Genomic DNA, 22,405 nt, shown 5'->3' on the forward strand with positions numbered 1-22,405 from the left:
CTTTAATTCCTTATTAATTATTTAATTAAACAGTTCAGCTTAATAAATTTTTTCATTAAGAGCGGATGTACATTATTACTTTGACTTATATATTTATGAAGAAGTATTACACTTTTTATTAAAAAGATTCAATTGCTCAGGAGTAAGGCTGCTGGCTTATGTGGGGATTTCTGCTACTAAGGAACTTGCCTAGGAAGCAGCAATATCAACTTTCCATCAACCTCTTTGGTTTACAAATTAGATGCTTTCAGGTGAAGATAACAGAGAAGAAGCCAATGCAAAATGTTTTTAAAACATTTCACAAGATTTAGGAACACAGCTTCTGTGTACAGTACCTGTATTATAATTGTTTTTGGTGCATTGCTAAATGCCTCCAAAACTTACTGTAATGGGAGCTACAAAGAAATGCAAAAATCAAAAAAGAGCAAAACATTGAAGCAGACTTCAAAGACCAGAAAAAGACATCAAGAACCAACACATATATATACACAGCAAGCTAAAACAATGCTGAATTATTAACAAGAGCTATTTTTTGACTGCAAGCTTCAAGCTGAGTCTCTGTTATTCTCATGCTCAGCACTGAGAACCACAGATACTGTTGAGTGTGTTGCATTAGCAGCCAACCTTTTGGTTTTGCCCTTGCATTGCAGGATGCATCCTGCATGCCTCTATATTTCCTAGAAATTTTTAAGACGGCATGATTTCAAGTCTCCTGTCTGAGCCTGACACCACTGCTGTAGGCACCCTTTATAGACAAATGGGGAGAAGAAATAAGCACCTTTAGAGTGCAGCTGAACCATTTATTTTGGATACCCAGTTCTGGGATACTGTCAGTTGCTTGCTGAGCAGTTTCACGCACACAAGTGGTGTTTTTTAAAACGCTATCTATCTGAAACCTGTCCCCAATATAGGTCAGTTTATTTTCAGTTAATACCAATGAACACAGCAGTTAATCTTCTGGTTACAGCTAAATTTATCAACCTACCTACTTCCAACATTCATCAGGCACTGGATTTATATTACTACACAATAAACACTAAGAGGTTGCCTCCAACCTGAGCATCTTGCTTCAGGCATCAAAGAGAGATGAACACACTTGGAGCTGAAAGCAGGTGTGAAGAATTATGCTTGGTAATGGCCAGTTCTCTCTGAAGAGTACAGTGACCACTTTGGTGAGTACAATAGGTTACACACAATTCTTCAATAGCCAAATCTGGGCTAGAGGAGATACACTTCTTAACAAGGCATAGAAAACTGAGCTCAACTGTGTCTAGAACTTCTAGTTCAATCTTCCAGAAATTCATATACTGCTACTTTCCAAAAGTTGATTTTTTTATTTTGACAGCTGTCATTAGTCACAAAGCCACTAACTTGGCACCTTCAATGTTGCTATCAGCAACTTTTTGAAATTGTTTCAGGGGAAAAAAGGGTCAAATCCTCACATTAACCATCTGTGGCAATGACCTTAATGATGTAAAACAGCTTTGACCTTTCCTTTCTGCAGCAGTAACTACAGCATGTGGAGTGTCTGAATGTACAAACATGCTTTGACAGATGCAGGCTGAAATGCTGATGGAGAACACACCATGCTAGAAGAGCCAAGCAGCCATACAGCTTCAGCAGGAATTGCTGAGTTACTTGATGTGCGCTGTGCTTATGTGTCCACTCAATGCATGTGTTGTTGAGTGAGAATAATTAATGTATTTCAATGGACAGCCAAAGCTGCAGCTGCAAGACAGACCTGGAAGGTCATGGTGGCTTTTTTGGTCATCACAGACAGTGACTATAAACTTCAGTGTCTCTGCAGATTACCAGGTACCAATGCTGATCTCAATTAGAATGACCTGTAATCATCACTCAAGGCTACTTAAAAGTAGACCTGAAGGTAAAGCACAAGCAATTTACAGAATAAAACATGAATAATTCTGAAATGTTTCAGTAAATGCTGACAAGCCCTCACAATACATATAGTATATATATTACCTCTCACTGAGACCTCATCCTCAGTGGCAGCCTGCCATACTAAAGTTAATGGGAAAGCTTCATCCAATTTCAACAAGTCAAGGATTTGGTGCTCCTTCCAGACTTTCCCTTCTGGCTTCACTCCAGTGCCAAAACACAATTTTCAGCTGCAGTAACTCCCCTCCCCATCTCCTAAGCATTTATGAATTAATTAGCAGGTTAAAGGTATAAACAAAAATACCGTTTTCCACTTGGGAATTGTAGCTGAGGGAAGGGAAACATTTTACATGCAGTGAGTTTAGGTGTGCAGACGTGTACAAGGTACAGGGAGCATTGCTAGCTTTGCCTCTGCTTGTTAAATTGTCAACTGAGGTTCAAGGCACTGTTTAACATCCTCTCCTCCTCTACAACACAGGGAGGAATATGTCTTATTTCTCAGCCCTCCTTACTAGGAGGTCTATTCTGCTTTTCACTGCCACAAGGGAAGGGCTGGGTACTAACTGCTGATCTCCAGTTGCTCTGCTCTACCAGTACTGAGCACTTTGGGTGCAGTGGGGGATGTCAAAGTTCTCAGAAAGAATCATTTCACCTTCTAAACCCAGCAGTTTATCCTGTGCCTTAGAATTAGGGCTGCAGGTCTGTTATGGTCAGTCTGCATTTAGGTTTTCATAGATGTCCTTCAATACAACAGGCTTCTTGCAGCTAAGAGGATATTTAAAGAACAAGTTCTATGTCAGATGTGAATCTCTCTTGTGGTTTTATTTCAGACTCCCTGAAAATTAAAACTAACAATTTATAAACAAACACCAAAGGGAAGGAAATGAGATCATACTACAATATGCTCTGAGGCACCCTCTTCAATTTCATTTTAAAATAGCTGTCATTTATTCCTTCCCCTCAGCACACAGAGTAGAGATCTAAATTTACCTCATCTCTATGTAAAATCCCTGCTGACAGTTGTTAAAATGAAGTGTACAACCTCACTGAGGGAAATACTTGATTTTCCTTTTATTTCCCAAATCATCTCATTTATAAACAGTTCTTGAAAAAATGAAAGGGTCAACGTCAATAGAAAAGTCTATCTTAAAGAATATGTTGAGGAAACCAAATGACATTAATACCACCACGTGGGCATGTGTGTTTATTTCTTGGTTAGATTGTATTAGCTCTAGCACCTTTATAAAAATACAATGATACTTTGTGGAACATCTCTTTATGCCAGTGATGGACACTGAAAGAGATTCTTAATTCTTAATCCTGAATTTATTTGTAAATAAATCTATTTCTGTAACTGCAGCTTTTATGAAATCAAATTGAATTTAAGACACAGATATGAGCAGGCTATGGCTTCTAGGCACGTCACACCAGCATAGGATCCATATATCCTAATAAAACACATTTGTGACTTAGGATATCACTAACTATAATGCTTATAAAGAAATACTAACTCAGCTAAATTACATCTTTTTAAAGTCACTCCCACACATTAGTAAAACTGGACAAGTAGCAATACCCATTTACCCTCTGAATCACCCTCTGTCTTAACCTTTGCAGAAGAAGCCTCATTACACTGTCATCTCTTTATCACACAAATCAAATTCACTTGACTAAAAGGTTTTTAGGAATGAATTATTAACTGTCATTGCTGTAATTACATCTTCCTTAACAAACTTGGGATTACTAAAAAAGCCTAACATGGAGACTGGCTTGCTTGATGTTTACATGAAGCAAAGGAGTGAGGTTTTTTTATTTATTAATTATTTATTTATTTATTTATACAACTTCCTGAACATGATAAAACTCCCATATCTTGGTGCTAAGTGTCTGTAACAAAGAAGCAACTGAACAATTTAAATTTACTTTATTGAAAGATCTACTATGGATTTATTAAGATCTAATTAAAACTTATCTTCTTATGGACACTCTTTCATTTATTAGTTTAATCCAATTTCTTTACATACTGCTCCAAAAAGCTAAAGAGAGAAGTAGACTTCTGATTGCCTGTTCTGGCTTCACATTCTACTACAGTGAAATATTAATGACACACAACATATTCCTGAAAGTCACCCTGATGGTTTTATATGACAGATTATGTTTGCTTTCAGATGTTTATGAGCTGAATGCCAGTTGGGTTTACAGTCTATAGGCCAGTGTCCTCAGCAAACCCATTCATCTGACCTTTCATTTTTTTTAGTGCAGTTCTTGTTAAGTCTGTACTGTCAGGGTTGTCATGTATAAGCCATTAAATGAATGTTGCATGCATTAATTTTTTTTTTGCTTGTGCATGAACATGAACTCATTACGACTTTGCCTTTAGAATGAAACCAAAATGGTATTGACCTAAATACCACAGTGTAAGGGAAGAGCAGATCTGGCATTTATCTTACTGGAAAGGAATAGATAATCAGTGCTTACAGAGCCACTGGTCAAAGCTCCTTTGGCTGCCTAGACCACTTTCCAGGTAAATTCACACATGGCAACCACATTTCGTATCAGTTACACGTTTCTGTCCCATTCTGTTTATATATTCACCATGTCCAAGCCAATTCTTCAATTTGGTTCCACTTTATAAACTGCTGCTCCTTGTGACTTAAGCATAGCTTAACACATTGTCAGTGAATTTGCACATGACCAAAATTAAGACTTGTAAGCAATTTTTCACTTATATCTATTATTAATTCTCTGCTTAAGACTTGAAATATACTTCATTTAAGATGCAGGTTGCTCCTGATTCAAACAGTTCCCAATCTTAAGAAAAGATTTGTGTTTCATCAGGCTCTAATTTGCTACATTTCTATGCACCAAAAGTCTCTCAATATTCTAGACCCCAGTCATTTGCAACATCACTATGATTCTGAGTATGTTCAGAACCAACATTTATGTCACACTGGGGACATCTAGGCTGTGGTAGAAATCACACAGGACACATTGTGAACTGCAGAGAGAAATAAAGACTTTCTTTTAAGTGACAAAAAAGCCTTAAGATGACTTTGAAATGGTAGTAAAATAGGTTTGTCCCAGTGAGGAAAGACAGAAGTTACTGTTTATGCACATATCTGATCATATATACAAAGAGAATTCTACTCATTCTACAAAGCAGCTCTTCACTGGAAAAGTAGTAAGCATGAGGGAATTTGTATAAAAATTGGTTAATAAAAAATTCAGAGTATTTTTGAAAAACTAATTACATTAGTCAGATAAATCATAATTGTATCTTGTAGTGTATGGAGAGGAAACCACATAATAGTACACTAGGCATCTGTCAAAAAACAGCCCAGAGGAGGTTCTTCTGTATTATCTGAAACTAATCCTAAGCTTCCATAGAACTTTCTGCAAAACAATCGGATTAAAAAATACACCTTTATTTTAATTATATCAAAACCAAAGATTTATGTTTTGAACTTGCTTCTATACTTTGATAATTCCATGCCCTTATATTTTCCTGAGGCTTTTTTTACATATTGTTTATTCCTCTTATTCCAGGAACAGAAGAAATCCTGTCTCAAATTCTGACCAATTCTGTTCGAAACATGCTTCAGTACTGTCAGATTTACTATTTCCCTTCCTTCTGCTTATGAAGTCCCTCTTCTTGTAATCTCTGACTGTCAAGTAAACATTTATTTCACTGACATGAAGAAGGAAAATACTTTCCCCTTATTTCCTACAAACAAAGAATTAAAACAAGGACAGATGAAGTAACTTCACTAGGGCCACACAGGACGTTGGAAAAAGAAAAAAGGATATTTTGAATTGCGTGTATCTCAGCAAGTCTTTTAATTGCAAATCCTAAACAAAGTTTAAACACAGGAAAAAAGCAAGAAAGTCTGTAAAAGATCATTCAATGGACTAATTACTGAATTAATTTGGAAAAAGCAGAACCTAATGTCTTTAACTTGACATGAACTCTTACCTAGAACATCTTTTTCATGTTCAGGGACGAGAACTTTCCATTTGGATTCGTCTGGATCACTGAAGTCAATGTTGATTAACCGATAATTTGGAGAATGGCGGTTTGTCTTGAAAGTGAACACTGTTCCTTCATTGGTGACATACTCGTACTCAGCCTCAAAGTTATCTATCAGCTTCACCCACTGAAGAATTCCTGCAAGATCAAACATAGAATGTCAATTCCTCAGACAAAACCTTTCAACACCTGAGGGCAAGGCCTCCCTGACAATTGCTGTAGGCTCTTTCTTGAACAATGGTGGTGACCAGAAGCAGCACAGCCATGGAAAGGCCAGAATGTGCACCAGGTACTAAGGATTTTTGAAGAATGCTCCAGATCAATAGGCTGCAGTGGAAAAACGCCATTTCACAGACATTTTACATAACTGGTTTGGAGGAATTTCTAGCAAACTATTGACAGAATTATGGCTGGTGTTTCACCAGCTTTCCTAAGAGCTCAGATGTTTGCCACGCTTGGTGAAGCCAGCGCCACCAAGCACATCAGGTTCTCGTCAAGGGAGTTCACAAGTGCCCCTTCTACAGACTTAGAATGAAGGGCTGCAGCTGAGTTGAAAGATTGCACTAAGCTTTCCAGTGCAATTTTATTTTTAACAGCTTTTCCAAAATTACTATTTAATTATAAAGAAATGTTTGGGGATTTTAGTTCCTGAAAAAAAATTTTACTTGGAATGGAAAGTTTTCCATTCTCCTTAAAAGCCCAGAACTTCCCACAGAATAGAAATGATGCTATTGGAATGACTACAATAAATTTCAACATGAGGAATTTCCCTTTCACCTCAGAAGCAACAGTCTTGAACTGCTGTTTGGCAGAAATCTGTCACCACCAAAGGACAACTACAGTAAGCAAAAACATCTGGGTTTCTGAAGAATGAAATTGCATTTTGCCTATCAAACCCCTAGAATACCACACTCGGTATAAGAAGTTGACTTCTCTCAAAAATGAATTACCCCAGTTTTAGACTGTGGTACAGAGTGTGTAGTATTGACTCAACCTGAAGATAGGATTTTAAGACTCCACTGCTTTTTATTCACACGTTCCTGTTTTGCAATAGGTTGAGAGGCTAGTAGAAAGAAAAAGCAGCAAAGCTAGATAAGATATGTGATGTACTAGTTATATCTACAGCCCAACCTATCATCCAAACTTCCTATTGCAAGCATCATACATTAGCTACACTGAAAAATCAGAATCCTTATTCATATGGGAAACTAAAGATCTTATATCTTAAAGTAATATTTAGTGCATTGTCTGCCCTTTCCTAAAGCTACAGGTTGGGTCTTTGCTTTTAAGTATAAACAAACTGTTCATAAATCTGTTTGTGAAACTCTATAATGCTACACTTGTATCAATAAAAAAACCATTTCAGCTTATTTTATAATATTAAAAGCTGAGTAGAATAATACAAGTAGATCATAGCCAAGCTGTAATTATTGAAAATTTAAAAGAAGAATAATTGAGGAAGTAGTGAGATGACTAAGGTAATTTTAAACCCATTAGATGTAATAACAGAGCATAGTCAGGCCTAGTACATTCATAAAGTTTGTATCTCTTAATTGCTGTTTTAGTTGAAAGAAAACCTTCCTGTCTCTTCATGCAAAGTGATTAAATTCTACTTTGTGTACTGCTGTAACACAAACTTTCCAGACAATCTAGTCAACTTAATAGTGAATACATTGCTCCTTAAATTTTGTTTTTTCCTGAGATCCAAAGTTTTGCCCTTCTCAAGAGATTGCATATTGAAAAAAAATCTTGCTAAATCACTCCAGCTGCTGTGAGTTCCACAGAGAAAACCTGCTTTAATGCCCAGCAAAAGCAAAGCAAATCCAGCCTTCAGTGAATGCTGATAAACACCAGTGAAACTATTTCAAGATCCCAAGTCATATGCACAGGCACTTTAAAAAATAAAAACTTTAACTGCAGAATAACACCATAACAATACTGGTATCTGGCAGAATAAAACCATCACAGTGAAGCACAAGACTTCATAAAAAGAAATTGCCAGACTGTTGAAAAGCTCCACTTTTTTAATGGTAAATGTGCATAATAGTTGTAGTCTCCATGAGTGCAACAGAACCTGGATTCCATGAAGAAAAAAGACAATAATTTAACCCTAGGAATTTATTTCCTTGCAACTCATTCATCCACTCCTAAATGAGCAGGTAGTAAAAAAGTGAGAGAGCTGATGCTCTGCAGGGGCACACTTATTTGTTTACAAAAACAAGAGCATCCATCTTATTAAAGTGGCTTTTATGTAGTCCTTAGAAGACAAATATTGCAGATGAATTACCTCTAAATCACTGTTAAATGTGCCAGCATCTAATCCAGGATCAGAGGCTGTAATGAGGCAGCTACAGGCAGCCCTTACCTCAGACACATCACTGCTGCACAGGGTATGTGCTGCAGGTCTCCAGTGAGGGGAAGAAATCCTCTGCAATGACACAGACATCAGCCATAAGAGGATGCCTCTTCATGGCTGGTTGCAGGTGACCTAGTTGTGGCTGTGACTCAAAGGTATGTTCTAGCATTACTTCAGATCCTCCTGTTCAGCCTTCTCCTTTGGGCTAGAAATAACAACCTGATGACAAACACAGGCAGTTCACTGGGCACTAATATGAAGATGATGGGGACAGACACCATTTCTCCCCAGTGAGGAAGGGGCAGGCCCATACAGTTCACTAGCATGGCGCTGCCCCTATGTCAAGCACTCTGGCCTTGCCCCTCAGTAAGAAAAAAAAGTACATCTCTAAGTTATGACTTCAAAAAGTACTTGAAATACAAGGTGAAGGATGAGAAAAGAACTGGAGAACGGGATCTTGGTAAGACATTTACAGGTTTAACCAGCAGCCCTCTGAGAACACGTGTCTTTGAAAAGAATTACTGAGAAGTGGCATTTGTGGTCTAAGGCTACTCTGAAAACTTCTGTTTAGTCCACATAAGCATATAATGAGACAGATTTATTATGTACAGGAAAAGCATGACAGTCTCCTGTATACTGCTGCTATACCCTAATCCTTTCCTCTGCCAGTCCTTCTATTAAAACACATTGCTGAAAAGATACAGATGGTTTTTGCCTTTATGTTTTATACCAATCATTGTTATTCATCATCCCATAACTGCATTATAATAGAAACTGCAGGTAGAATTCAGTGGACAATAAAGGCATGCCACACACCACAAAATCATAATCCTACAGAGCTAGGCTTCTGCAAAAGACAGAAACAACATTCAGTTACAGACAGAATTTTTAGACAAAGTTTTTGGATGCAGAGAAGATCAAGAGAGAAATTGTTTTAGTAAGCATCACAAAATAAGCCCTCAATCTTGTACTGGCATCTGAACATAGTAAAATATTCCATGGTCTGCTGAGAGCTCTGGGTGATAAAACAGGTCTGTAACTGAACGATGCTAACTACAAGAGAAGGAAAAGCTAATTTGAACAAATTGATAAGAGCATGAATTATTACAATTGTTACCAATCACCTTTAGACAGAAAGGATAGAGTGACTGAGAGTCACTGTTAATCACTTCATGAAATCTTCTTTATACTTCAATATTTCATGTTTCACAGAGAGGCCAAACAATCAATTAATGGCAAATAACCTCTTGTCTGTGCTTACTGGAGAGACAGGGTTTAATGGCAGGGTTATCTGACACTGGGGAAAAAAGTTTTCAAGAGGCAAACACTTGCATTTGGCCTTTTTTCATGTGCTCTAACAGTCAAAATTATCAGGTGAAGATATAAATGCTCATCTCTATAAATTCCACTCTGTTTTGTCATTTTTTGTAAGACAGCTTTTCTAGAGATGGGGGAGTGCTGAGAAAGCTCAGGAGGCTTGGCTCATTACAATAGGACAGGCTTTCTAACCCAAAGAACAACGCCGCATTTTATTACAGTACACGCATTAAGTAAATAAATTTCTACCCAAGGAAAGATGATTGTTTTTTACCTCCTAGATTTTCAAAGAATCACAGAATGATTTGATTTGGGTTCGAAGGGATCTTAAAAGCCATCTAGTGCCATGGATAGGGTCACATTCCACTAGACCAGGTGCTTAAAGCCCTGTCCAACCCAGATTTGAATACCTCCAGGGATGGGGCATCCACAACCTCTCTAGGCAACCTCTTATGGTGCTTCACAGTACTAATCCACACTGGGTTTTACATCCAATAGAAGACAGATAATCTCCTGATGCACAGCATCAGGGCCCCTGTGGCACGTTCATAACATATTCTGGGAACTGAATAGCAGAGCTCTTCACTCAGACATCTACCTCCCCATCAGAATCTGATTTCTTTTTGAATTGTGCAATACTCAGCTTGCTCTCATGCCCCTGTTCTGAGCAAGGCAACTAGGGAAAATAACTCAGGGGATTTTCCCTCTTTTTTCTTCAAAGACACAAATATTTAATTGCCTCACTCTGGTCTCCAAAGGCAAGAGAGATTTTTAAACAATTTGGACTCTCTTTAAAAGCAAGATCTCTCGATGTGTTGGGACCTGACTTAACTTATAAACATCTGAGTGAGGAAATACTGTAAAGGAGATGTTAAGATGTTCCTGAAAGGAGTACAACTTTTGTATTTGTATTGAGAGGGCACCACTCATTTTGCAGATGATGGATGACAGCTACTCAGTGATCATGGAAAGTTAATAAATTTGCCATCTAAAATATAAATAAATGGATGGAAGCAATATTCATTCCTTTGAGTTAAAAAGTTCAGACGTGTCAAGATATATTCAAAGATTAATCCAGAAGAAAGAAATCAAGCACTTTTATGAACAGACATTTCTCAATCAGTTTCAAGGCTCCAATTTTACTTCCACTGGGATAATCACTCAAGAGATAGGAGAAGAGAATATATGATTCATTTTGAGAGAGTTATAGCTCATGCCCTCAGACAGTAGAACATAGCAAAGAAAAGCAGGCATCAAAGGTAATCTCTCTCCCTCACACTACACTTTATCTACTATAAACAGATAAAAGCACAAATATCTCGTCTAAAAAATAATTTCATTATGAATACTATTTACCCTGGTAGTGTTCAAAGCCAGCTTGAATAAGGCTTTGAGTAACCTGGTCTAATGGGAGATGACCCTGCTCATGGCATGTAGGGTTGGGTCTGGATGGTCTTTAAGACCCATTCCAATCCCTCAACATTCTATGATTTTGTGACTTGTAAAGGTAATGTCCAGTCCGAGAGTTAAAGCATTATGTCCTTGCTCAAATTAAGAGCAAGCTATTTAATTTCATAGAATAGTCTGCATTTGAAAGGATCTTTAAGGATCATCTACGCCAATCCTCTTGCAATGAGCAGAGACATCTTCAACTAGATCCAACTTGCTCAAAGTCCCATTCCACCTGAACTTTTCCAGGAATGGGTAAAAATCTCCCTAAAGCCTTCTGTTCTCCAGGCTGAACAACCACACCTCTTTCAGCCTTTCCTCATAGGAGAAGTGCTCCAGTCTTCTGAGCTTCATCTTGGCCTCCTCTGGGCCTGCTCCAACAGGTCAGTGTGCGCTTTGTGCTGGGGTCCCCAGAGCTGGATGCAGAGTTCCAGATGGGCTTTCATGAGCATGGCAGAGGCACAGAATCCCCTCCCTCATCCTGCTGGTTTGGATGCAGCCCAGGACACCACTGGCTATCTGGGCTGTGAGTGCACATTGCTGGGTCATGCCCAGCCTCTCATCCACCAATACCAAATCCTTCTCAGACCCAGCAGGGCTGCTCTCAATCCCTTCATCCTGCAGCTTGCATTGATAAAAGGAGTTACCCCAACACAGGTGCAGCACTTTGCACTTGACCCTATGGAAGTTCATGAGCCTGTCCAGGTCCATCTATAGGGTATCCTGTCCTTCAGGTGTGAAGCACCACTCAGCTTGGTGATGTCTGCAGATTTGCTGGAGGTGCACTCGATCCCCTTGTCTGTGCAGCACTGCTCCCAGTACGGGACCCCTGAGTACATATGGTCCAACTGGACCACAGACACTTGTCACCCGTGGCCATTGGGACACTGTGGACCACTATCCTCTGGATGTGATCATCCATCAAGACCTCACGCACCCAACAATCTGCCCATCAAATTCATCTCTCTCCAATTAAGAGAGACAGATACTGTGGCAGATCACGTCAAAGGCCTAACAGAAATTCAAACAGATGACACCCCATAGTGATTTGTCACTAATTTTAGTTACTTTTATTGCTAATAATTTGCCTCCAAAAATGAATACATATAAAATATGTATTTATACTTATACTTATATTTATGTATAATAAATAAATTTTAAAAATACAGTGAAAGCAAAACTCTTTGAAGTTGACATTTAAGGGATATTAAACATTTTTCATTAACACTCTATTGTTGATCCTTCCTCATATTTTTCAAGACTTTTTTTCCTCCCCATTAGTTAGGATACAGCAGCCTTGTTTTGATATTCATTTTTGAAACTTTAAAAAAGTTCCTTCAATCACAGAAATATTTTACAAAACATGGAAGAGTATTCTCCCTCTCACCACATTCCACTTTATAGCTGATGTCTACAGCTCACTGTCTCTTGTTCATTTTCATTGCAAAGGCTCTGATCCACTATTTCAGGCTACACAGCACATACTGATTCATCCTTTTGATGTTACTGTATATAGCACTGTTCATTGCTTATTTATTTATTAAGAGAGCCTGATATATTTCAAGACTAAACTAAAATACAAAAGGCCAAACAATCCTATTTTCAACACTGAAGTGGAAGAATGTTACCTTTTTCCACCTGCCCTCAAGTCACATACATGCCTTTTTAGTGCGGGGTGGTGGGGGAAGAACAGCATTCTAAACAAAGAAACAAAGTTTAAAAAACTTCTGACTGATAGCCTTGCTCTTCAATTCTTTCTTTCAACCTTTCTCTGGCAGTCTAGTAAAAAGCAGTTCCAGCTGACAATGACTAAGCAACTAGCAGCAAGCTGTGAACTTCTGTGTTTGCTCCATTTTTATCACATCTTTTCAAGCCAGTGGTTCTCAAGTATTTTTCACTAGCTCCTATTCCCCTGTTTGTGTCCTCCCACCACCTCACTGTTCCAATCAGACACAAAGCACCAACCTCCAAGGCAGCCCAGCACCCAAGCGTAAGAGTCCCTAGCACTGCTCTCTCTCCAGAAAGCCCCTGTACCTCCTATTAAAAACAAACCTGTGTTTAGTTTCCCTTCCAATCCAACAACTCAGGTGTGCTTTCCAATTAGCCAACCCCCTCAGCTTTTTGCATTCCAGAAATCACTGCAGCTTTTCATTAAAGCTATGTTTCTACACACCCAAAAGTCATAAGAAGATCCACCATTTCTGCTCCTCATGCTGGGTTTATATCCCTTCTTTTTTCCCTCTGCTCTCATGCTTCAGGTCCCTCAGGAAGAGCAAAGTGGGGCTCTACCCAGAGCTCTGAGTCAGAAACTCATAAAACAGTTCTGTAGTGTTCACAAGAGGATCCTGATTTTTTCCTTAGGCTTCCTAGCTGCTATCACAATACAAAATAAAGGTCAATATTAAGGACAACTTCAACAAAACCAATAGGCCATGTCATGCTGGTCTAAGTTCACAGCCAAGGGTGATTAAATAGCTTTCATTTATTTCTTGCTGTGTACCAACAGATTGGTGCTAAATTCCTTCTTCATAGCATCAAATCACATATTCAAAAGAGTAAACAGTCAAGGCTGACAATCTAATCAAAAAGAAGCAATCTTATTTCTCAAGAAAAGGGAAAAACAAAATTATTACCAGGAACAGAAGCATGAAGAGACATGCTAAATAAAAAAAACCCACTGTTTTTGTGGTTTGGTTGGTTTTTTTTTTGTTTTGATTTTTTTTTTTTTTTTTTTTTTTGTGGGTTAGGTTTTTTGTGGGTTTTTTTGGTTTTTGGGGTTTGATAAGACGTACAACAAGGTTTGCTAGTAAATAATTGCTTGATTACTGTGTATCCAGCTATTTGGCTACTATGAGGCATTTTCAGGTATACCAAGAACTAGGTCAATTTAAATGTTTGTTACAGAAGCCAAGAGTTGAAAAGCCTACTAGCAGCTTAGCAAGTAGGGAAATCTGGAGTATTGAATGAGGGAATAATCTTCTGGCCATGAACCCACAGTGCTGTCCTTCCTGACCCAACAGGCACCACCCTCCTGCTACTGATTCAAAAAGCAAAGTTAAGTCATACCAATTGTTGGACAGAGTGGTCAAATCCGAACAAGAATTCCACAACTTTGTCCTTGATCCTTCTAAACCTCACGCCACAAGGAACTAAAGAGGCAAGCACAAAGGGAAGAGCTCCCATATCCACAGTTACTTGAAACAGGGTACAGCAAGGAAGTTACCCCAAAAGCTTAAAGAGCAGCCAATTGTCTTCTCCCAGTGGGATCTTTTCACAGCACTGTCTTGCCACAACACTGTGAATTGTGACCACAGGTCTTGAGAAATGGAGTATTTGCAAAAGACTGTTATGAGATAAAAATCTTTTAAAATGTCTGTTTGGTTAAGCTGCAAAATAAAATTCTAATTGGTAAACCCAGCCATTCCTAACACAGAGTTTTGTCACAAAAACTATGCCATAAACTGGGTTAATCTGGTGAGATTCGCAAGAAGCCTATGGTAGTAGGGGAGGAAGGGAAACAATATGTCCCCAAATCTCTTACCTTTTCAGAGTAATTTAAAATCCCCATTAAAATTAAGTCACTACATACTTGTCATAGGTTACTTACCACAGTGATTTTCTGTTCTAAAAAGGAGCACTCTTGGCACAAGTAGTTCACAATGGCCTGCTTAAAAACCTAGCAAACAACCTGAACATTTGAAAAGGAAAATTACTCAGTCTGTACACAGTAAAAACCCTGTGAAGGGGGGAAGGGAAGCATGAAGAATATTTTATCTAATCTGGGAGGCAGAAAAGATGCTCAGATGCTCCCTGTACTGTTCATGGAAAGGAACAGAAACACTGCTGTGTAGATTTTCTTCTGAGGAAAACAATCTGACAAGGAATATCACAAGAGACAGCACTGCAAATCTGATTAATCTACAGCTGTTGACAAAAGTATCATGACATATAGTAAGGGGGGAAGATCCATCAACACACCTAAATTTTCAGATATAGGAATAGACAAGTTAAGTTTCCTGAACATTTATAAATAGTCTACTCTCATTTATTAGATGTGATCTCCATTCAGAGACTAAGATGATTTCCCACTCAACACAGGGCAAGTTAACATCCACTGAATCACACTCTGAGAAATACACAAGCAATCAATGAATGCACAGAACACAACTTCCTTCAGTACAACAGAACTAATATAATGTTTTCTCTTCCAGAGAGTCTTTGGTGACATCATTAGCACCTCACTTATTATTTAAAGGCAGTATATGCAAAAAGAAGCAACAACTGATGCTGTGCAGGAAGGTAATGAAATGCATTAACTCAAGATTATTAAAGCAGTAATTACATGGCAAATATTGGACAAACATGTTTCATAAAAAGAAAACTTGTGAGAAAATTACACCAGAGGCTTTCTCCTCATCAAATTTACTTTAGATTGTTAGCAAAATAATTCTGTTCCATTTCTTGACGATTCTTGTGGAACAATCTGGATCTTCCCTTTCACTGCCTCGGACTGAAAAGGTACAAATTTACTTTTTTATTTGTATTGTCTAGACAGACAGCAAAAATGGGATAGGCATGTAATTGAGCATAAATATGGAAGAAGTTCACAATTTAAGAAGGCAGAAAATGGTTTTAGAGCTTTGTTTTTTCAACTGAATGAGCTTATCTGGTTGGATTAATCTTTTCAAAACAGCCACAAACTGTTAAATTTAATTTTAAATTTAAAAAGGAAGTATTTTCTTGCTATAAAAACATGCCACATTATAAGTAAGAGTAAAAACCGAAGATTACACGTTCCTTTAACCTACTGGGGAAAGAAATATCTGAGCTCCTGTAAGCTTGTTATGGGCTATATTGTGTTGCTTGATGATTCCCACAGTAGCTGACTCATCCCTGAATTTACAGTCATCTTCCAAGTTCTATCAGGCAGATATTAAGCATCTTCTATTTCCACACATAAAACATACAGTTAAATTTTGCACTCCCGTTTCTTCTTTCTTTTCCCAAGATGAATACCCCCCCTTCTAACTCTCCTTCTGCACTCTAGCCTGCAAATTTAAGCAAAATAATTCAACCAGCTACGGTGCTCTTTGAGGGAAAAGGCCTTTTGTCTCTCAGGCAGACAAAATGAACTTTAATTCTGAACAAGAAGGTCTCCTAACATATATGTAAAAATACTTTTAAAAAATTGTGCCACATTTCTAACCTACAGTAGGTTAGAAACAAAGCCCACAAATGAGCTAGCCAACTTTAATTCTAACAACCCTTAAGTACAACACATTGCTATTTCTAAACTATGATTTTACAATACAAATAAATTCAGAAGTATGAGAAATTTGTTGACACGAGACTTGAAATATTTCATGAACATATAATTTCATATGGCCAGCTGTGTGCTGAAGTAGACTAGTTCAGCTAAATCAAACAAGTCCCCAAAAACAAAAATAATGAAAAACTATACAGTTTTAGTCTAATAAAGTCTATACATGAAAGAGACTTAAATTTTTACTTGACCATATGAAACCTGCCACATACCAACCTCTATATAACCAATGCAATACTGCCAGATTGCATGAAGTTTTCAAAATCTGAAGTCCTTAGTGAAATGAGAAAAATTATAAAAACAATCACAATTTCTAAAGATAGCATACTATGAAAGGGATCCAAACTATGAATCATTTCATGAAAACACAAATGGCTTTCACTGAATCCAAGAGCCTCAACCTAAAAACCACAATATTGCTATTCAGTACAAGAAGAGCTAGTAACAGGTAACTAGCCTATAACATGCCTATGACAGGAGTAGTTTAATATTATGATCCCTTCATAGCTGAGGGAAGTCCTAAACTTTGTTTTGCTCCATCCACACAAGAGAAATCAGAGATGTCTATTCATCCTTGCTGCTACAGCCAGGACACTGCAGCAGAATGACAGTCAGTACAATGAGCACAGGAGCTTCTACAATCATAGTGTGACTTTAGTCCATAAATACACACATATGTTTATCTTGACCTGATGCTCAAATAGGACTTAAATTCTGATGCATCTCTAAGAAATAGAACAGCATAAAGGACACTTCTATAACTAGCCTCCTTTAAAGGACAGGCCCTAACACTGGAAGTGATATAAGGACCATGAATATAAGAGGCCTATTACAGAAGGAAGTTAAAAAAAAAAAAAAAAAAAACAAAACAAGAAGGGGGACAGAACAACATAAGTACAAAATTGCTACAAGATTGTTTGCAATACCAGTTGTGTCCCTTCAGTTCTGAGGTACATTCCATATATTAGATCCTTTCCCTTGATTACTAGCTCTTTTACTTTTTTTCTCTTCATTACAAAACCACAGTCCTGTCTCTTGACAGAAGCTTTCCTTGGTCAATCAATTTCAACAATCCAGGAAGTAGTTTAGTCAATATCACCTTAATAAGGTGTTAAAAACATAAGTAACTAAGAATTCAATGGTCATTTTCAGCTTTCAGTTGCAAATTTAGACTTACTTGCACCTTTGTCTTCAGCAAGCATCTCCAGGAGGCAAAAGCATTTTGACTGGAATAATCAGAGACTTTCCAATGTTATTTCACTTCTTTACGGTTACTAAATTGAAGCTCCACTGTCAAATCACTCTGTCCTTTAAACAGCATCTATACCAGATGTGTTATCTGCTAGATCCTAGGCTATAATATCATCCATTTTCTTTCATTTTTCAATCTCCCTCACTCCCTCTTTTACAGTCAGTACAATTTCTGAAATAACGAATATTCACTCAAAATAGTCCTGCAACTAGTTTTCTTTTTTTCTGACAGCTTCTTCACAAACATCTATGCCTTAATCAGATCATTTTCTCTCTCCCCTCAACTTAGTACTTTTTCCAGATTTCCTGCTTTAATTTTTTTCAAGTTGCTTTCAGTTTTGTGGTATTTATCTTTTATTTTTCTCCCTTTAATCTTAGAACCATGTGAGCTACAAGCCATAGGCACCTTTTGCAATCAGCAGAAGGGTCCAAATCTGAACAGAGAGATACTTGTAATTCACATGGACTCAATCATCCTGAGGGAGTACAGGAGAGCAGGAGCCTCAGCTAATGGTCTAAACAGGTACATTTAGCCCCTCATCTTATCACACCTACAGCCTGGAGGCGATTCTCACTTTTCCTCCAACACTGAATTTGCCAGCAAGCAGAGTCCTTCCTTACAGCATAATGTAGGAATAATCATTAATCATCTCCCCACTTTGGATCTCAAAGCAGTCAGTGATGTAACAGCTGTTCAATGGACATGTGGCTTAGAGCAACTTAGCCTTCTTATCACATACTCAACTCAGCCAATAGCCCATTCAAAGAAATGGGTTTACAAATTTAAAACCAAACAGAATTACTCCACTTGTCCATCCTATCAGTCCTTTAAATCACACACCTCCCTATCAGCCAATATTACTTGCCTATGATATTCCAGTGTATTTTCCCAGTTATAGCTGTTAGACCTTATTTCAACTCTGAGAATACACTTGTCTAACACACTATGAATTGATCTATGACTTACAGTTAGCACTTCTGGGAAAAATCAGAATAGAAAACACGTTGTTTAAGGGCTCTATAGAAATGTAACTGTGCTTATAATTGCTCCTTCAAATCCACAGATGGGTTCTGAAACTTCATCTCAGGTCACCACAACCTCCCAGTGATGACAAAGCCCCGTTGAACATCATAATGATCAAGTAAACAGATGTAGAGGAAAAGTGCATCTTAAAAGTCCTCTTATAAGTGCGTATAACACTCAGACAGAGTCTTGTATGCAACAAAGAGACACAAGTCTCTGAACACTGCAAATAGTGGAACCTAGATGTATCAGTTTGTATAAGGTCATTTGACATTCTAACTCAATTTATATTAAGATTTAGCATAAACACAGTGTTATCTGAGAATTCACACAGGAGACAGTTGTTATGAATATCAAAGCTGGAAGACAAATCTTCATTGACTTTCATATCTCTGAAAATCCACAGGGGAGAGAACTTTGACTGAAAGTGGCTCAAGTCTAAGATGATAAAAATTTCTTCTGAAGCCTTATGGGTGCCCATCTGAGTGAATCTTCAAGGTGTAACAAGATTAAATTTATGCCACAAGCTTATGTTCTCACATCTGCCTGGCCAACTGATCTCCCATACATTCTTGTGAGGGTTGGACCACTGGGTCTCCTGCTTTTTCATTACCACTGATTGCATTTGGGAGCCAACACTTCCAACAGCAAAGTGGGATTAAGCATCTCTTATATCCATAGAAAGCAGGCTGCAAATAAGGAACAGGAGATAATAGTCCATCCAAGAGAAAAACCAAAGATTCAGCAGCAATTCTAGGTTACCCCGCTCTGTACTATTGGTGCACTGCAGTCTACTGGATTAAGCAAGGCAAAAGGATCCTTGCATGTTAGACAACCCAGTAAACAGAGCTTTAAACCAGAAAAAAACAGGAGAAAGAAGTTCCTGAACAAGTAAGGAAGATGTGGATGGGGTAGGCAAGCCAAGGGCCTGGGTGGTAAAAATGAGACACAAAACAGAGCTGAAGTGGAGTCTCTCAAAGCACATAAAGAAGGAAGTGCCTGCAGAACAGCCTCATGGAGAAAGCTCTCAAACCTGTAGTGAGGAATCAGCACACTTGGGTGCCTGCCTGAACTGCCTCTACACTGATGCACACAACATGGGAACAAAGGAGGAGGAGTTAGAAGTCTGTGTGCACTTTCTGGACTATGACCTCACTGGGATAACAGAGACATGGTGGGACAGCTCACAGGACTGCCATGCTACCACAGATAGATCAAGGTTGTTTAGTAAGGACAGGATGGCAAGGTGAGGAGGTGAGTTGTCTTTTATGTGTGGAGTTCTGCCTTGGGACAATTCAGGAGATGGTCAATAGCTCATAGGTTGAGATTAACATGAGATTAGCATGGGTACTACTGTAGTGGTATATACTACTATGTGCTATAGAGCATGGAGTAGTAGTTTACTGTATGTAGTAGTTACTACATGCTATGGACTTCCTAATTAGGAAGAAGTAGATGATGCCTTCTTCAGACAACTGGAAGAAGATTCATTCACAGGCCATACTCCTCACAGTGGGAATTCTAGCTACTGTGATGTCTTCTGTGTGGTAATCTAGGGCTCAAGCAATCCAGAATTCTACAGTGCCTTCATGATAACTTCCCAAGGTGATCATGAAGCCAAAGAAATAAAGGTGCCCTGCCTGACCTGGTATGTACAAATAACAAAGAATTGACTGTGCATGTGGAAGTTGCTGACAGTCTTGACTGAAGTTTGGTTGTAGACAAGTCAGTAGTAGTGCCCCCTCTTTAGCCTGAAATATTAGGTTAATAAACAAGAGAACAAGTTTCTTGAGATCCAATTCAACAAACAGTTACTGCAGTATTTATTCTGTTTCTGAAATTTCTGAAGAGAGAAGCTGCAAGAATCAAAAAGGCTAAGTTGTATTCTATGCAAAACCCATATTGAGGAATACCTTTCAACAATCCAATACTCTGGAAATATAAATCTACCAATGAGTAAACCAGCTAACCATGCCAACCATTACCAACAGTCCAAAGTGCCATTCTTTCAGCTCATACCATCGTGGCTACAAAGCCTGATACACAAAAATCAAAGGCTACTACAACTGGAAGAAAAGGAAAGAGCACTTCATGAAAGTGCTTTTGAAATATGGGTTGATACTGTAACAACAATGGTGCTACCAAATAACACTGGAGGATTTTTATTTCCTGGTACTACACATAGAAAAAAAAGTTATCTATAAGCCAGTCACTTTTTGGGAAAAAAGTGCTATCAGTGCTTGAAGGGAGATATGTGAAATACTTAAAATAAGAAAAAAAGTTTAAACATTAAACAGTATGAGTGGTATAGAATGAACTGGAACATACATTGGTATGGCAGCTCATACTACACCAACTTTTCCTTGTGACCTTTTAAACAAACTACAGAATGAAGAATAGTTTTTCATCTGCTGATACATAACAAAGAATAGAATGCTAGCAGTGTTTGTTTTATCTAATTTCTGCATTAAGATGGCTAAGCAATAAATGTATTTGAATATATATATGTATTTAAAAACATATATATACGCTTTTTCATTCAAACTTAAGTTATTTCAAATCTTATATTGTCTTAAAAGGAAGCAAACTTGGAAAGCAACACATACCTGATATACCCTGAGACTCTTTCTGTAGATCACAGTACCACAGTCTGTTCACTGGATCACAGCCTTCTCTGATAGACAGCAAGACATATCGACCATCATCTGACACCTATAAGAAGTTACAGAAAAATAATGCACCCTCTGCAAAAAAGAAGTCCAACTTGAAAAGGGAGTTCACACATGCAGAAAAATCTAGTGCTGCTCTTAAACAAACATTACAAGCTACAACCACATTAGAAATTATCTGATGATGCCTCTTGGTTCGCTTTTGCACATGCATGTACACACACAACAGAATTTCTGAAATGTTGTCTGTTAGTACAGAAAGTCGTCAATTAATCCTTCTTGCTACTCAGGCTTTGCAAACATACTACATTTCTTGACAAAGCTTTTGAAAGTGTAAGTCCAACCAGAAAAAGCAGAAAGTAACAAGAAATCAACAGCTTAAAAGTTTCCCTCTCCTGACTGAGCTGTTTTGAGCATATTCCAAAATTACCAAATTTTGACATTTTATTAACAGAGCTGATAGAGAAGGCTGTTTACTGTTCACATTCTTATATGACCGTATCTAGTGGAAACTTAAAGCCCCAGTCACAAAATACGAATCCGAGTTCTGGAAATTTTCCACTTGGCACTATACACAGCTTCAAAACAATTCTTATATTGTAATTACTTCTTAGATATATTTCAGTTTATATTTGTAACATTTGTTATGCAAAATATCTGTAGAATGAGTTGTGCCAAAAAAATTCAGAAGAATTAGGTTCTAATTATACTGCTATTCCAACAGATCCACAATCTTAGAGATACAAGAAAGGGGCCTAGCAGAACAGAAATAAATTTCAGTATATAGGAGTTTACAAAAAAAACCCCAAAAAACAAACACTCCTTGAAACAAAAATAATCCCCAAATGAGTGTTTCCAAATCATATTTTTACAGGCATTTTGTTAAGAGCTAATTATACCACAATTTGTCCATACAGCCAAAAGCTCACAAGACAAATAGAAAATAACATCTAAGATTCCTTCTGTAGCAAAAAACATTCCATTATATGAAACAGCAAAGACATCTTTAACAGGGCAGCCTGCAAAGTTGAGATATTTTGCCTTCTCCTTCCTAGAAACAAGTATATATAGAAATGGAAACCAAGATTAG

At 37.8% G+C, this 22,405-nt stretch overlaps 1 protein-coding gene across 1 annotated transcript in view; it reads right to left on the bottom strand.

Moving 5' to 3' along the window:
• Positions 1 to 22,405, bottom strand: part of PREP (prolyl endopeptidase) — an 83,367-nt gene that overhangs the window by 38,885 nt on the left and 22,077 nt on the right. The window contains exons 7-8 of the mRNA XM_056487077.1: positions 21,253 to 21,358; positions 5,873 to 6,064 (exon numbers count right to left, since the gene is read on the bottom strand). Of these exons, the coding sequence (XP_056343052.1) occupies positions 5,873 to 6,064; positions 21,253 to 21,358 (298 nt within the window). The remainder of the gene's footprint in view (positions 1 to 5,872; positions 6,065 to 21,252; positions 21,359 to 22,405) is intronic.

The sequence above is a fragment of the Oenanthe melanoleuca genome, chromosome 3, assembly GCF_029582105.1.
Source record: "Oenanthe melanoleuca isolate GR-GAL-2019-014 chromosome 3, OMel1.0, whole genome shotgun sequence".
Classification (NCBI taxonomy): Eukaryota; Metazoa; Chordata; class Aves; order Passeriformes; family Muscicapidae; genus Oenanthe; species Oenanthe melanoleuca.